At 39.7% G+C, this 15,468-nt stretch overlaps 1 protein-coding gene across 3 annotated transcripts in view; it reads right to left on the bottom strand.

The window, feature by feature from the left end:
- The window catches only part of PHKA2 (phosphorylase kinase regulatory subunit alpha 2), a 154,650-nt gene that overhangs the window by 91,556 nt on the left and 47,626 nt on the right, over positions 1 to 15,468 (bottom strand). For all 3 annotated transcript variants that reach the window (XM_089683895.1, XM_089683894.1, XM_089683896.1), the window contains exon 3: positions 11,205 to 11,363. In XM_089683895.1, coding sequence (XP_089540021.1) covers positions 11,205 to 11,363 — 159 coding nt within the window. The remainder of the gene's footprint in view (positions 1 to 11,204; positions 11,364 to 15,468) is intronic.

Genomic DNA, 15,468 nt, shown 5'->3' with positions numbered 1-15,468 from the left:
CTGAGCATTATAATGGATTTGTTATTTATTGAAATGTTGGATGAGTTACAATAAAATAATATTTTGGTGAATTTACTGTCTAATTTCAATTAAACCAATAAAGTGCTGCAACCTTTTCAATGCCATTAATGTGTTTGGTCTTTTATTTGTTTATTATATATATTTGTTAATGTTTGCGGGGTTGCAGCCTGCAGTCCCATGAGCCAAGAGCACTGTTGAGGGACCCTAGAAGTATAACATGTAAGTTATTTAACAAAAAAAAAAAAAGCCTGTACAATCACTTTAAGGTTGGATATGCGGAACTGGGTCTAAAGATGAACATTGATCAGTACTTGCATGTATGGCTGTCGGTCTATTATCTGGCAGTTGGAGAAAAGGGGGTAGGCCTCATTTGAGGAACATCAGTTAATATGGTTTAATACCATTGAGTGTATTGGAAACATTGTACTATAGATTGTTGGGTATCTATTGGTAAGGTTTTAATGAAAGATTCACAGACATCAAAAAATGTTTAAACCCGTGATTACTTGTGTAAGGCATTTACCCATTCTATGTGGAAAACACAAGATAGTGGGGTTCAGGACACATCTATTTATGCAAAAAGGGGATATAATAGTGAACAGTGAATAGTTGTTTGTAGCCTCTTGAAAAATCTGATCCCTGGAATGTTGATCAGGCCAGGCAGTGCCCATTCAGGCATTAAAGGCAAATAGTTTAACAAATGTGTATTAGCATAGCGTACTACTGCTGAGCATTTAAGTAAAAATGATACGGGCAACGAAAGGTGACCAATCTCTTTTTTAATTATTGGATATCATGGGAAAGGATTTGAACTCCTTTTTGGGTTATTACTGATATTCCTTCGAGAGATTCTCACTCATTGTTACAGGGACAACAGTTTTACTAAACAGGAAGTGGGAGAAAATCTGCAGCAGGGATAATGACAGGAAAATATGTGAAGTAGAGTTGGGATAGACTAGAACCCTTTGGCTTCTTTTTATTCCTGTGTCCCTGTTGTAGATTCTGCCTCACTTTGGTGAAACCATTGTCACTGTGACAGCAAGTGAGGGAAAAACCCAACAAGAGTTCTAACACTTCCCCACACAATTCACATTATAGAAAAAAGATCTTGGCTGATTATACAATTTAAGGCCCCATACATACAAACCTTTTGAAACTTAAAAATATGCCTAGCGCAAAATCCTGGCATCTTTCCATGCCCGGGGAGTCTATTACAGCCGGCCGTAGAAATGAAAGACTGTACATGGCTGTACTGGGATAAACACAGATTGTTTTGTGCACAGCATAAACACACACATGTACATATAATGTATTCCCCGGGGAAATTCTGTGTTCAGGGAATACACCGTATGTATGTACATGCTTTCCGTTAATGCACCACATACACCCATTCACTTCTGCGGTCGGCTGTCTGCACCACCTGGGGCTCCCCAGGCATGGAAAAATACTGGGATCTTACAATAGAACCTCAAAACATTTGTGTGCATCAGGGCTAACATCTTGGTCACTCAGCTGAAGATTGGGCCATTTAAGTCTACCATATCAAGTTAAAATCAGTGTTTCTGACCAGCAGAAGCTTTGCTATTTCAGCCATGTGTTTGTAAAATTGTGTAACTGGCCCACTTCAGTCTGTCAGCCAGCAGTAGAGTTGAGCACTATCAATATATGGAGCCATCTGCTTATCTATAGCAACTCTAAAGCTGGGTACACATGGTCCGAATATCAGCCGGTTCAGCAGGAATAGCTATCCTTCTGACAGAAGCCGGTCCAAGGACCGGCTTTTATTGAAAGACATGCTGTAAAACCAGAATCCGAACAGTGCTCGCAGCCAATCTCTGATTAGTGTGTTCTGGCAGTTCCCTTCTGGCCGCCCCTATACTGTTCTCTCCTGTCCCCCCTGTACTGTTCCCTCCTGGTTCCCCTATACTGTTCCCTCCTTGCCCCCCCTGTACTGTTCCCTCCTGGTTCCCCTATACTGTTCCCTCCTTGCCCCCCCTGTACTGTTTCCTGCTGGCCCCCTATACTGTTCCATCTTGGCCCCCTTGTACTGTTCCCTCCTGGTTCCCCTATACTGTTCCCTCCTTGCCCCCCTTTACTGTTTCCTCCTGGCCCCCCTATACTGTTCCTTCCTTGCCCCCCTGTACTGTTCCCTCCTGGCTGACCTACACTATTCTCTCCTGGCCCCCCTATACTGTTCCCCTGTACTGTACTGTGCTTTGCTCTCTTGTCTGCCCTGTACTGTACTCTACAGGCCCCATCCTATATTGGTAACTCCTGCCCACCCCATCCTTCCCCCCCCCCCCGTCCTGTGCTTTGCTCTCCTGGCCCTCTGTACTGTGCAGTGCTCTCCTAGCCTGCTGTACTGTTCCCTCCTGGATTCCCTGTGCTCTGCCCTGCGGACCCCCTGTACATTAATTTTCTCAATTATGACCCAGAATTGAGCATCAGTGCAAAAAAGCAAGCACAAGTTTCACATTAATGTTCCGTGGCCCTCCTGCACTGTTCCTTTCTGGCTCCCCTATACTGTTCCCTCCTTGCCCCCCTGTATTGTTTCCTCCTGGCCCCCCTATACTGTTCTCTCCTGACTCCCCTATACTGTTCCCTCCTGGCTCCCCTATACTGTTCCCTCCTGACTCCCCTATTACTTTTACCTCCTGGCTCCCATATTACTTTTCCCTCATGCCCCCTCCCTGTAATGTTCCCTCCTGGCCCCCCTATATTGTCCACTCCTGGCTCTCCTATACTGTTCCCTCCTGGCTCTCCTACACTGTTCCCTCTTGGCCCCCCTGTACTGTTCTCTCCCGGCCACAATGTTTTGGTCCACTAATCTTTACAGACCTTCTCTATGTCCAGATTCACACTAATGCGGTGCGGCACATTACATGTGATTCGCACAGAAACCATACTGCATTCCTGTGCACATCACATGTGATTTCTCTGTGGTGCAATTTGAGCCATACATTTTGCATGGCTCAGATCGCACTGCATCCGCACCAAAATACTGCAGGATCCTTTGTTTTGTCTGCACAAGAATCGTTTCACATGGGTATTCACACCCATGCGATCTGATTCAACACATTGCACTGCGTTTTGTGAACCGATTTCGGAGTGTTGCTAACTTAACATACACACTCACAGTGGTTCGTATGCTTAGCAACTCGAAGTTTGAGCTCCCTCCATAAATTTTCTATAGATTTAAAGTCTGGAGACTGGCTAGGCCTCTCCATGACCTTAATGTGCTTCTGAGCCACTCCTTTGTTGCCTTGGTGGTAAGTTTTGGGTCATTGTTATGCTGGAAGACTCATCCATGACCTATCTTCAATGTTCTGGCTGAGGGAAAAGGTTCTCATTCAAAATTTTATAATACATTATAAAATACACCTATGATAAAAATCATACACCCTTAATTTCTTTGTAAGTGGGCAAACTTACAAAATCTGCAGGGGATTAAATAATTATTTTCCCAACTCTAGGTGGCAAAGGTGATTGTCATGGGTTAACAAAAATATACAGCTTCTTTAAGCCAACTATAAACTAAATTATAACCTGCTAAAATACAATGCACAGCATAAATGAGTACGGTACACCCTTTTTGAAAAGTACGATTTTAATCAATATCTCAATGAACACAAGAACAATTTCCAAAATGTCAACAAAACTGAGTTTTATAGAACATTTGTTTAGCTCATAACATAAAAGTAAGGTTAATAATATAACTTAGGTTAAAAAAAATCTTAATTTTCTTTTTCAACTTAGTTGATGCAAAAATGAATACACCCACAACAAAAACTACTATATCTAGTATTTTGTACGATCTCCATGATTCGTAAGCACAGCACCAAGTCTTCTAGGCATGAAATGAACAAGTTGGCGACATATTGCAACATCTATCTTTTTCCATTCTTCAAGATTAACTTCTTTTAGAGCCTGGATGCTAGATGGAGAGTGTTGCTCAACTGGTCTCTTCAGAATTCCCTATAGGTGTTCGACTTGGTTCAGATCAGGAGACATACTTGGCCACTGAATCACGCTCACCTTGTTCTTCCTCAGAAATGCAACAGTGGCCGTAGGTGTGTGTCTTGGATCATTGTCATGTTGGAAAAGTGCACGATGACCAAGGGCACAGAGTGATGGTAGCATTTTCTCTTTCAATATAGAGCAATTCATCTGTGAATTCATGATACAGAGTCCCAGTAGTCTTCTTTTTCAGCATGGGCCCTGGCAAATTCTAGGTGGGCATTTTGGGCATGGGCTTTAGGAGAGGCTTCCTTTGTGGATGACACCCATGCATGCCATTCTTGTGCAGTGTACGCCATATTGTCTCACGGGAAACAATCACCAAGTTTGGCTTTCTACTTCTTTAGCTTACTGCAGTGAATTTGCATAGTGATTTTTTCAACCCGACTCTCCTGTCGAGGCGTTAACTTCCATGGACAGCCTGGACATATCTGTGAGATGGTTGCAATTCCATCTTTGTTAAATATTTGTATCACTTTTGCTACAGTATTCTGAGTGATAAGTAAAGCATTGCTGATTTTCTTGTAGCCTTCACCTTTCTTGTGTAAAGAAATGATTTTCTTTCTCAGACCTTGTGACATTTCTCTTCCATGTGGTGCCATTGCTGACAGCAGAAAATGGGAAGGGGTTTTCTTTAAGTTACACCCTTTTATAATCAACTGTCTGCTGGACACCTGTTTAATGAAGAATTAGACTCATCTGTAGTTGAATTCTTGGTAATTAGGATTTTGCTGTCTAAAATTTAACTTTGCTCCTAAGACTTTCATTGGGGTGTATTCATTTTTCCAACATGGTCTTGAATGAATTTGTTAGGAAAAATACTTTTTCGTGTGTGCAAATTAACAAATCTTGTTTTCAATCAATGGCCAGCATTTGTGGGAGTATTTTGTAGTATCTCAAATCTGTTGAGTTGTACTCATTTATGCTGAGCACTGATACCCTAATTAAGCATTAAACATTTCTAAACTGAACAACTCAAACATAAATGTTGAATGCTTGTTAACCCTAATAACATAATTTCCAGGAATTAAACATAAGCAATAATTTTATTTTACATTCAACCGCTCTAGTTTATATTACTGTATTTTCTTTGTAGTTTTCACTATACAAAGTATAACACAGAAACAAGTTGTTCTGGTTTTCTGAGATCTAGAGAAATTTAATCTGTACTCTATTGTTCATACTACATGATGCCAGAACCTTCTGTGTGTTTCTATGTAAAATAATACTTGAACAGGATGCTATGAGAACTGTGCATAAATAAACCTTTTCAGTGTACCTGTCCTATATTCCATACTGCCTGCAATGGCCTATACATTATATACATTGACAATGCTGTAAAAATATACTATACCTTTAATTCATCTTTAACAAAGGTATGAATGTATAATATAATGTACATACAGTACATGCATATAGTGCATAGAGTTTAGCAGTCTACAACATATGCAGTGCAGTAGTTTGTGATATTTAATGTGCTTGTACATTGGGGGGTCAGTTGTAAAATGCGTAGATACAGTGGCAGTCAAGGGAGAAATGTGCAGGTGCAGTGCTGAAAAAGGAGTATGCTGTGTGCATATTTACTTTGACAGTAATGGAAAAGTGCTGATATATGCAGCGTTCATAGTACATATTCAGTAGCATTTGGTGACTGTATATATACAGTATAGTGTGTATAGTACAGTAGGTATTTTAAGTCAGTTAATTGCTGGGAAAACATGTAATATATTTAGACACATCAAGGGCTTGTTAATGTTATCCAAGCTAGAGGGTCCTTAGAAAGCAATGGCTTTCATAAAGATACATATACTTGAGAACCACTTTTGTACTTTATGCCCTCTAAACCATGCTATCACATGTTTACGACCTCCTGCATACATTGTACATTATAAAATGGCTATACTGCACTAAAGCTCTACATCCATTGCCTCCAGTGAATGGAAAGGGCACATTTCTTTTACATCGCTGATCACCCCCACTTTTCTCCCTCTGAGTCACCCAGTACTGTACTGCTTTCACTATCATAGTTTCTCCTGTGCCCAGGATGGACACACATTGGCTAGTAATAGATATATGATAAAATATATATTTGTTATGCAGCTGGAGGTGCCTAGCATAGAGTTTATGGAAGACATAAATGACCATTTATTCCCATTTCTACAGCCAAATAGTCATAGTATAGTCAGTACATTTTAAACTAGTAACTGTAGCCCTGTATGCTGCTATAAATCCTCTATTTTACCCTGCACTCAGATGTAATTCTCTGTAACTGCCAAAGAAATTCAAATGTTCTTTCTTGCATTGAAGGTAACCTCTAGGTTTGCATACAAAGCTGTTCAGCTGCCTGTGTTTTAGTGCATCAGGAAAGGAGAGGTGCAGTGTCCAGCTCTGCTGCATGCAACCTACCAACAATTATATCAACCTGGAAAAACCTTGCGCTTAGTGTAAGTATTTAAGGAACCAACACTTAGACTGTCTGAATACAAGATTAAATAAATATGAAAGGAAAAAGGTGTGTTATCTCTTTAAAAATACTATAATGTGAAAACATATATATATAAATAAGTTTTTATTGTAAACAATTTAAGAAATATAACTTTCACACTGAATAAATTATACCTGCTGGAACGTATCAATAGTTCAGGGAAACAACAAAAAGTTCCCTTCAACAAGTGTGCTTTGAAAGAATGTACTTCAATTCATTGACATCTTTAGTGTTTCCACACCAATAGTGTACACAAATGGGAATAACCTCTAAACTATAGGAAGTCTTCAGCATTTGTGGTTGTAAATGTCAAAGCATCCCCAGCATACTTTATCTGCAGCATTCCACAGACAAGGCCGCAATGATCTTAAACCTAGCCTCAAATTGGCAAACATGGAGAAGGGAACAAACACAGACTACATCATGTGATACTGCTTCATAAGAATCAAACATATCCACAAAAAAAGGTACTCACAAAGAGAAGTATAGGAGACAAGCATGTAAACACCACCACATTTGAACAGGTGGACATGATGACGTCATGACTAGGCTCCATCTGAAGCATTTCTGTTAGATCCTTTCTCCTGACAAAGTCATCTTGTGATAAAACACATTGAGAGGAGATTAGTTGTGACGTCTTCATGTCCGCTAGCTGGAGCGTGGTGGTGTTTACATGCTTGCCTCCAATACTTCTCATTATGAGTGGCTTCCACTAGCCCAACGTATAAAATTCAAAATACAATTCAAGATACTAACCACAACATACAAGGTCATCCACATCGCCCCCAGCTACATCACCAACCTCATCTGCACATATTGCTCAAACTGTCCTCTCCACTCCTCCCAAGACCTCCTGCTCTCTAGTTCCTTTATTACCTCCTCCCACGCTCGCCTCCAGGACTTCTCCAGAGCCTCTCCAATCCTCTGGAACTCCTTGCCCCAGTATATCCGGTTAGATCCTGTCCACCTTTAGACGATCCTTGAAAACTCATTTATTCCGGGAGGCCTACCCCACCTCCACCTAAGAACTGCACTTGAGTCACCTCCATCAGATCATCCCCGGCAGCTATTACCTTTTGTACCACCTCCCCCTCCCTTTAGATTGTAAGCTCCATGAGCAGGGCCCTCCAGTTCCTTCTGTATCGAACAGTATTGTAATTGTACTGTCCCCCTTATATTGTAAAGTGCTGCGTAAACTGTTGGTGCTATATAAATCCTGTATTATAGTAATAATAATATTAATAATGAGTACATTTTTATGAACACATTTAATTCTTATGAAGCAGTATTACACGATGTGGCCGGTGTTTGTTCTCTCCATGTTTGCTAATCTGAGCCTGGATTTAAGATCATCATTTAGAGAAATTAGAATTCTGTGCGTACAAGACTAGATACTTTAATTGCGTGTAAACACATGTAAACATGACTAAATGCGGCTAACGCTGCTTTCAAGTAGGAACATCTAAATGCAGGAAAAAGTGATCTGATAGGCATGAAAGTTGTTTATATTTCCCAAATGACTTCTACTGAGTGTAGAAAAACAGGCGTGCCATTGTGAATGAAGCTTGAATGTTTGAGAGCAAATTTCAAGAAACCTGTTGTAGCATCCAGGTCAGTGTTCAGGTTTACTGGGATTCAAATCCAGAGGGATTGACGTGTACAATACTCCTTATTACAAGAATACGGTTGTTTCATTATCATAAAGGCAGATCCTCCCGTTTAGTACTCATTATGAAAGATTTCAGCAAGTGCACTAAAATTGCCTTTCTCAGCGTCTACATAATAGAAAAGAAGTAAGGATATACAATAATGTTTGCTTAAACCCTAGCAATGTATATTGATGATTTAGATGGGACTATTTTTCTTTCTCAGAAAAACTTTATTTTCCCCCAAAACCAGCATATGGTTTAGATTTAGATTCTTTTTTTTTTTTTAATAAATCTATGTGACTAAACTATGGCACTGGTACATTCACACAAGCTATTCCAATTAAGAATTGTTCTTTAATGAAGTGCAAAAACATTTTTAAAAAGTTATTTTTCCTTATGAGTACAACAGCAGACACGCACGGTGCATATTTTCTTAGAACATTTTTTCTCCAGTACACTCACACCCCAAAGCCAAATTCAAACGGCATTTACAGCAAGCCAGCATCCAATTCCCAGAAATCCTAAACTCAAACCAATTTTTTCTAGCTTTGGGGAGAGCTGAGGAAGTGTTAAGATTCTCAAGGCTCTCCTAAAATATAGTGTCAGTTAGTGCCCCAGCAGATGCAGGGTATGATGCTTGTTTTGTCAAGAGAGGATCTAACAGAGAGTAATACTTACCTTATTTCACAGTCATCGCCTTATCAGGTTGGTTGTGTTGCTGACGCCATCAAATACAGTACAGGACCAACGGCCATCTCACTGAAGGCCCACCATATTCCGGGGCAGAAGAGAAGATCGCAGAACTGTGAATTAGGGTATTACTCTTTATTAGACCCCTCCTATATAAATCAAGTATTATATCCGACATAAGGTTTTGGGGCAGCCCAGGGATTATCTTTTACAGTGGTTGTAGACCCTTACATATACCTAGTGAAGTGACTGGCCTCAAGTGATTCACAGAGATGAAACAAATCCTCCTGCATAACTTTTTGCAGTTTTCTCTTTTTTACATCCATTCAAAATTCAGAATTTATAAAGTTTGTCTGAGCTGACAGAAAAAAAGGGGGCGGAGAGCTGAAATTACACACTGCAGAGCTCAGTGAGGAGAGCTCTGAGAGCTGATTGGAGGGAAGGGACACACCCCCTCCACACAGCTCAATCTGCTGGAGCTCCTTCCCCTGTCACCATTTTTCTCTCGGTGTCGGGAAAACTTGTTAGAAGTGATTCATGCTGATAGCAGAGGAATGAGGCAACAGACAGAAATGACACTTTGTGCTCCTAATTGAGACATGTACACACTATAGAGGGATATGCTTTGTTCATATTTCATGTCTGAGGTTTACAACCACTTTATCCTCTGTCAAGTTTTTATTGCTGTGAGATTACCCTCACTTTTTATCCTGAGGACCACCTTCATTAGGATAGAGAGTGAGGGGAAATTTTATATTTTAGAGTTCTTACTGGAGCAGTACATGAAAAATAAACCCAGTAGGGATAACTGTTCCAATGACAATTTACCAGGGTGAGACTTCCCTTCACTTTGGGTTATTCCATCTGTCACTGATACAGGCAGTAGGGGGAAAATGTCCAGCGTGAACCTAGAGAGCAGTTAAAATCTAACCTACTTGAAGATCCTTAGAACTTCAACCCGCTGGCTGAACGAAAAAAACTGACTCATATAAGTCCAGCTTTATGCAGGGGGCTCTTATGTACAATGGATGACACAAGCACTTTTTCCTCTATTAAAGAAGAAAGAATAATGTTAATATTGCTTGCCTGTGAAGTCTTGTCCAGTTGCCCTCCACCCTATAGCAGAAGTACTGCTACAGGGCGGCAGTGCGCACGCACCACCCTATCCGCGCAGCTATGGACATTCTGTTTTGTACAGCAGAGAGATACAAAGCAGCATGTCTTCCTAGTAGCACACAGCACACAGTAAAACACACACAGCACACAGTTAACCCTGATGTTAACCCCTCCCTGCCCAGTGTCATTAGTACAGCTTTTTATTAGCACTGGTCACTGTATAAGTGTCACTGAGGATGTCAGTGGCAGTTAGTCAGTTCCCCCCAATGTCAGAATGCCCGCCACAGTTCCGTAATAAGTCACTGATTGCCATCATTACTAGTATAAAAAAAATAAAAATAACAATTCCAGTATACATACTGCCATTGGTAGACGCTATAACTTTCAATTAATTGACACATGTAGCAGAATACATTTTGGCCTACATTTATGAAGAAATTTTATTTAAAACATTTTTTATTAGATATGTTTTATAGCAAAAAGTCAAAAATATTGTATTTTTTTGTTTATAGCATAAAAAATAAAAAGCGCAGAGGTGATCAAATACCACAAAAAGAAAGCTCTATTTGTGGGAAAAAATGACATAAATTTCATTAATGTACGGCGTTGCATGACAGCACAATTGTCAGTTAAAGTAATGCAGCGATGTATCGCAAAAAATGGTCTGGTCAGGAAGGGGGAGAAATCCTTTGGAGGGCAAGTGGCTATTGTTGCTATGAGGCCTACACTTGATTTACAAAGCACAGGGCACTGTCATCTTCTGGTGTTCATGCATGATTTTATATAATTATGAGTATTGTGGGAATAGTGGTGGAATAGATGGTGACCTGACCTAGTTCAAAAAAATATCTAGCACATGCTACCTTTATTTTTACATATATTTCCTAAAACCTAAGCAATGAAAACCTGAATTTAGAGAGTGGTGGGTTATCTACAGAGACTTCTCACATTGCAATATACATGCTGAATACATTTTATACTTCTCTTAAACTCCAAATAATGTATCAAAACAGAGCACCATACATCAGTTATGTGACCGCATCTCTGGCAAAGGCTTTTTTCTCCAATGAGAAGAATTATTATAATACTGTTACTATAACAACACGAATTAATACCTATTCGATTTTATCATCTAAAAATCCATTCTATTTTATTTCCTCTGTGATTAGACCATTGGAACAATTTCCCATTGTATGCAAATACTAGTGGTAAATTTATTGTTATACCTGTTCTAGTTCATAGGCTTTGGCTTTATCCTCATCCCGGTCAGCGTTCTTCCTATACGCCATCCCCAGGCCCCACACAGCCAGGATGCTGTACACGTTGTCTCGAACCCATGCATCTTTCTGTTCCTTACTGGCAGGGAGCAGTCCAGTGACTGGATTCTACGGAAATACAAAAAAACAGATATTAAAGATAGGACACCACTTGCTGGCTAATTAACATTTAAAGTGGACCTAAACACAAAACATGAAGATATGTTATAGGAAACATCTCAAAATGTTAACGGTGCTTAAACAGTACCCTAAAAATTAAAGTTTCACATAAAAATTTTTTTGGTTTTATTAATTTTTTATAAAGTTTTTGTCATATTACAGATAAGAAAACATTGAAAGTATAGAAGACCACACAAGACTATCATTCAACACAACAAGGCATGTTATTAATCTCTTATAGCAATCAGATGTGCGTTAAAAATTAAAATCCCAGGAATATTTTATCCCGGGATTGTAGTTAGGGGCAAAATTACTTAAAGAGGATCTAACGGCCTAAGGTTTTTTTAATTTAATGCATTCTCTGCATTATGGTAAATAAACCTTCTTTGACCGGGACCCCCCCCCCCCCCCCCAAATACGTACTTGTTCCCAATCTCAATCCAAAGAGCAGTGGCTCTCTCTGCTCTCATTCTCTCCTCATAGGGCAGATGGGCAGCAGCGAGAGCCATTGGCTTCTGCTGCTGTCAATCAAATCCTGTGAGATGAAATAGGAGGGCGGTCCAAGCCACGCTTTCTATGTCTATGGATGCAGGCAGCACAGCTTGGGATTGAGCCTGCACAAGTGCCCACATAGGAGGTAGCTTCTTTTGGGGGCACTCACTGAAGAGAAGCAGCCAGGAGTGCTGGCGAGGGACCCCTGAACAGGAGGTTCAGGGGTGCTCTGTGCAAAATCACTGCACAGAGCAGATAAGTATGGCATATTATTTATTTTATTTTTTTAAAGAAGGTTTAGAATCACTTTAAAAATAGTGAATCTCTGTGGTAGGTGATCAGAAAGAAAAAAAGGAACAGTGTCCAGGAAAGATCAGCAGAGGAAATAAAGGGGAAGGCCAAGCAGTGGAACAGGTAGGTAGGGAAAGGGAGGGGAAAGGAGAAAAGAGAGAAGAGAGAGGAGGGAAAAAGGTGGTGGTGGAGGGGAGAATAGTAGGAGAGGAAGGAATAACTGGCGTTGTTAGAATGGGTTCACAATGTCAAGGACCTCATTAAGAAAATAGTAAGAAGGGTACGGTCAAAGTCTACGGCAAAGTAGTATGTAATCCAGGGCTCTCAGATTTTGTGAAATTTTGATAGGCTATCATCCAGTGTGGCCACCGTTTCATATGTCATGCACATATTAATGCAAATTTAAGCTCCTCAATACCGATATTTGGCTTTCTCCAAGACCTAGCTATTGCCTGGTTTGAGGCAGTAAAATTATGGGTGAGTAAACAGATTTTTAATTTAGTAAATTCAGACATTTTTGATTCAGAAGGGCTTCGACCGGGTTCTTTGGTTGGGATCTATCTAGAAAACTTTAAATTATCTGGTAAGTTTGAGACCAAAAACAACATGTGCTCTCAGCACTGCACCCACTAAAACACCAGGAGGGTACCCTGATATCATTCATGAAAGACAATGGTACCAAATAGCAACTAATAATTGTATTCCATGGTTAGGACATTAATAGGACTCTTTGTTTTGTTGGACTAGATTTCATGTCAATCCTCTAAAGAGATAGGTCTCCATTTTTTATCCTTTAAAGTTTCCTGATCACGTACCCCTGGCATAGGCTCCTTTGCCTTCAGTTCCTGTATCTCTGTGTGTGAGCAGTGCACATAGCTTGTGATCAAATACACCAGCCTTCTGAAACGAGAATCCCATCTATCTACCAGCTAAATTAACTACACATACATGCTCTTTTTGTTCCTGCTATTGCACTGGAGACCATGGGCGGAGTTTATTGAACAGTAATTTTCTCTGTTCTTTTACATGCCAGTGCTGGATGCGGTTTCATGTAATACTGTAGTCTGTGTCGGAAATGAGAAGCAAAGAGTGGCTGCATTCCCACATACAGCGGGACCATTTAGATTGAAAGTAGCCACCGTAATAAAGGAAGTTCTAGATGAGAAGTTTTAAAACCTATTTTCTATGGCTGTAGGGTTGCCACCTCACCCCTTGAAGCCAGAACACATATTAACCACTTCAAGTTCAGACATTTTCACCCCCTTCCGGTCCAGGCCAATTTTTAGCTTTCAGTGCTATCACACTTTGAATGACAATTGCGCGGTCATGCAACACTGTACCCATATAAATGTTTTTGCTTTTTTTTAGATAGATAAAACTTTATTTTGGTGGCATTCATTCACCACTGGGATTTAAATTTTTTTGCTATATAAATGCAAAAGTCCCAAATTTTTGAAAAAAGGGTGTTTTTCTTATAAAATTTTGCAAATAAATAATCTTTCTTTATAAATCTTGGCCAAATTGTATTCATCTATGTTTTAGTTAAAAAAAAAAACAAACAAATTAGTCTATAACCAAAAATTATACTTTTTCAAAAAAAATTTCTACATTTTTATTTTATATTATTAGTTTTTTTTTTAACATACTGTCACCCTAGCAGTACAGTGTCACCATAGTGACACTGTACTACTTGTGGGGGGTGATGAAGATTTTTTTTTTCTTTTTTACACTGATTGCTTTTACTCCCATAAAGGCTGTAAAAGCAATAATTTCTCCTTTTTTCTGGCTGCATTCCTGCAGCCATTGACAAATACTGTGAGAGCTGTGATTGGTCACAGCTGGTCACATGGTACAAGGCTGTTGTGAATAGCCTTGTACCATGTGACCTCTGTGATCATTCACAGATTTCACACGTAGTAAGCAATGATGTCAGGAAGTGACATCTTGTTTACTACTATTCATGTGATCACTGATTGGACCTCACACAGAAGTCCCGCACAGCGATCTGTGTCCGGACACAGCGGGCACCGATCGCAGTGCTGCACGCTCCCAGAGAGCGCGCACAGGCAATGTATGCGGGAGGATGTTTAGAAACGTCAACCTGCATAGGCAACGCTCCTGTCCGGCCATTTATCTACATGGGGCAGACGGGAAGTGGTTAATTACACGGGTTCTGAGGCTAAATTAATGCATATAAGGCACTAAGGGGTCAATTCACTAAGAGATAAATACCGCCTGAATTTTCGAGTTAAAATAACTCATGCGGTATTTTTTTCAAAAGTGGTCAATTCACTAAAAAGCATGCGTTATTTACTGCATGCGTGAAATATTTATGCAATGCGATATTTAGCACCTAAATCTTGCGTTATTTTTAGGGGGTTTTTTTTCCGTTTTTTTTCAGGCTAACATTGCACCAGAATGCACACATTAATACTGCGAAACAATGAAAACATTGTACTGTACTTTCATTCACAAAATGATCTCCCTCTGATGAAATATTTTATTCTCATTCCTGAGCTCAGAAGAGAACATTTTTACACTGATTCATTGTATACTGTTAACTTTCTGGCCAGTGCAGAGTTCCTCTAATTGTCATTTGTACATTTCTAAAATACCGCCAGCAAACACATGGTGATAAATAATGAATGTGTGTTTTTTAATGAATTTGACTTAATTATTTATCTCATGTTTTTTTTTGCGGTAATTATCTCACTATTTTAGCAAATATGCAGTATTTACCTCATATTCGATATTGTACTTTGATGACTTGACTCTTTTATTATCTCATACGATAATTTATGCAAATGAGCCATGTGATCGTGTTATCGCATGCGGTAACCTTTAGTCAATTGACCCCTAAGTGAGTTTAATTACCACCTTAATCAGCCACAAAACCTGTGTAATTAATATGTGTTTGGTTTTAGAGTTAGAGGGATGAGGTGACAACCCTATATGGCTGTGATGCCCAACGCTGCTGTTAGAAGGAGCGCAGATAGCCAAAACTACAGGTACTAATCCATCCTGAAAAATGGATGTACTTCCAGTGCTCTGATCCTAATAGCTACTGTATATATCTGCAGTACATCCAAGACTGAGACTGTTAACCCTACCAGATTTGGAGAGGGATCTGGTCAAGTCACTACTGAAATCTAATACATGATTTGTAACACCGAAACATCTATTATACAACCCAGTCTGAAATGTCAAATTTCTTTTGAATTTAAAGCTGGCCACAGATTGGTCCGTTTTTTTTTCATTTAACCAAAAAAAA

Source organism: Staurois parvus, unplaced genomic scaffold (genome assembly GCF_062004578.1).
Source record: "Staurois parvus isolate SC_StPar_1 unplaced genomic scaffold, SC_StPar_1.0 ptg000327l, whole genome shotgun sequence".
Taxonomy (NCBI): domain Eukaryota; kingdom Metazoa; phylum Chordata; class Amphibia; order Anura; family Ranidae; genus Staurois; species Staurois parvus.
This window is presented reverse-complemented; position numbering and strand designations above follow the sequence as displayed.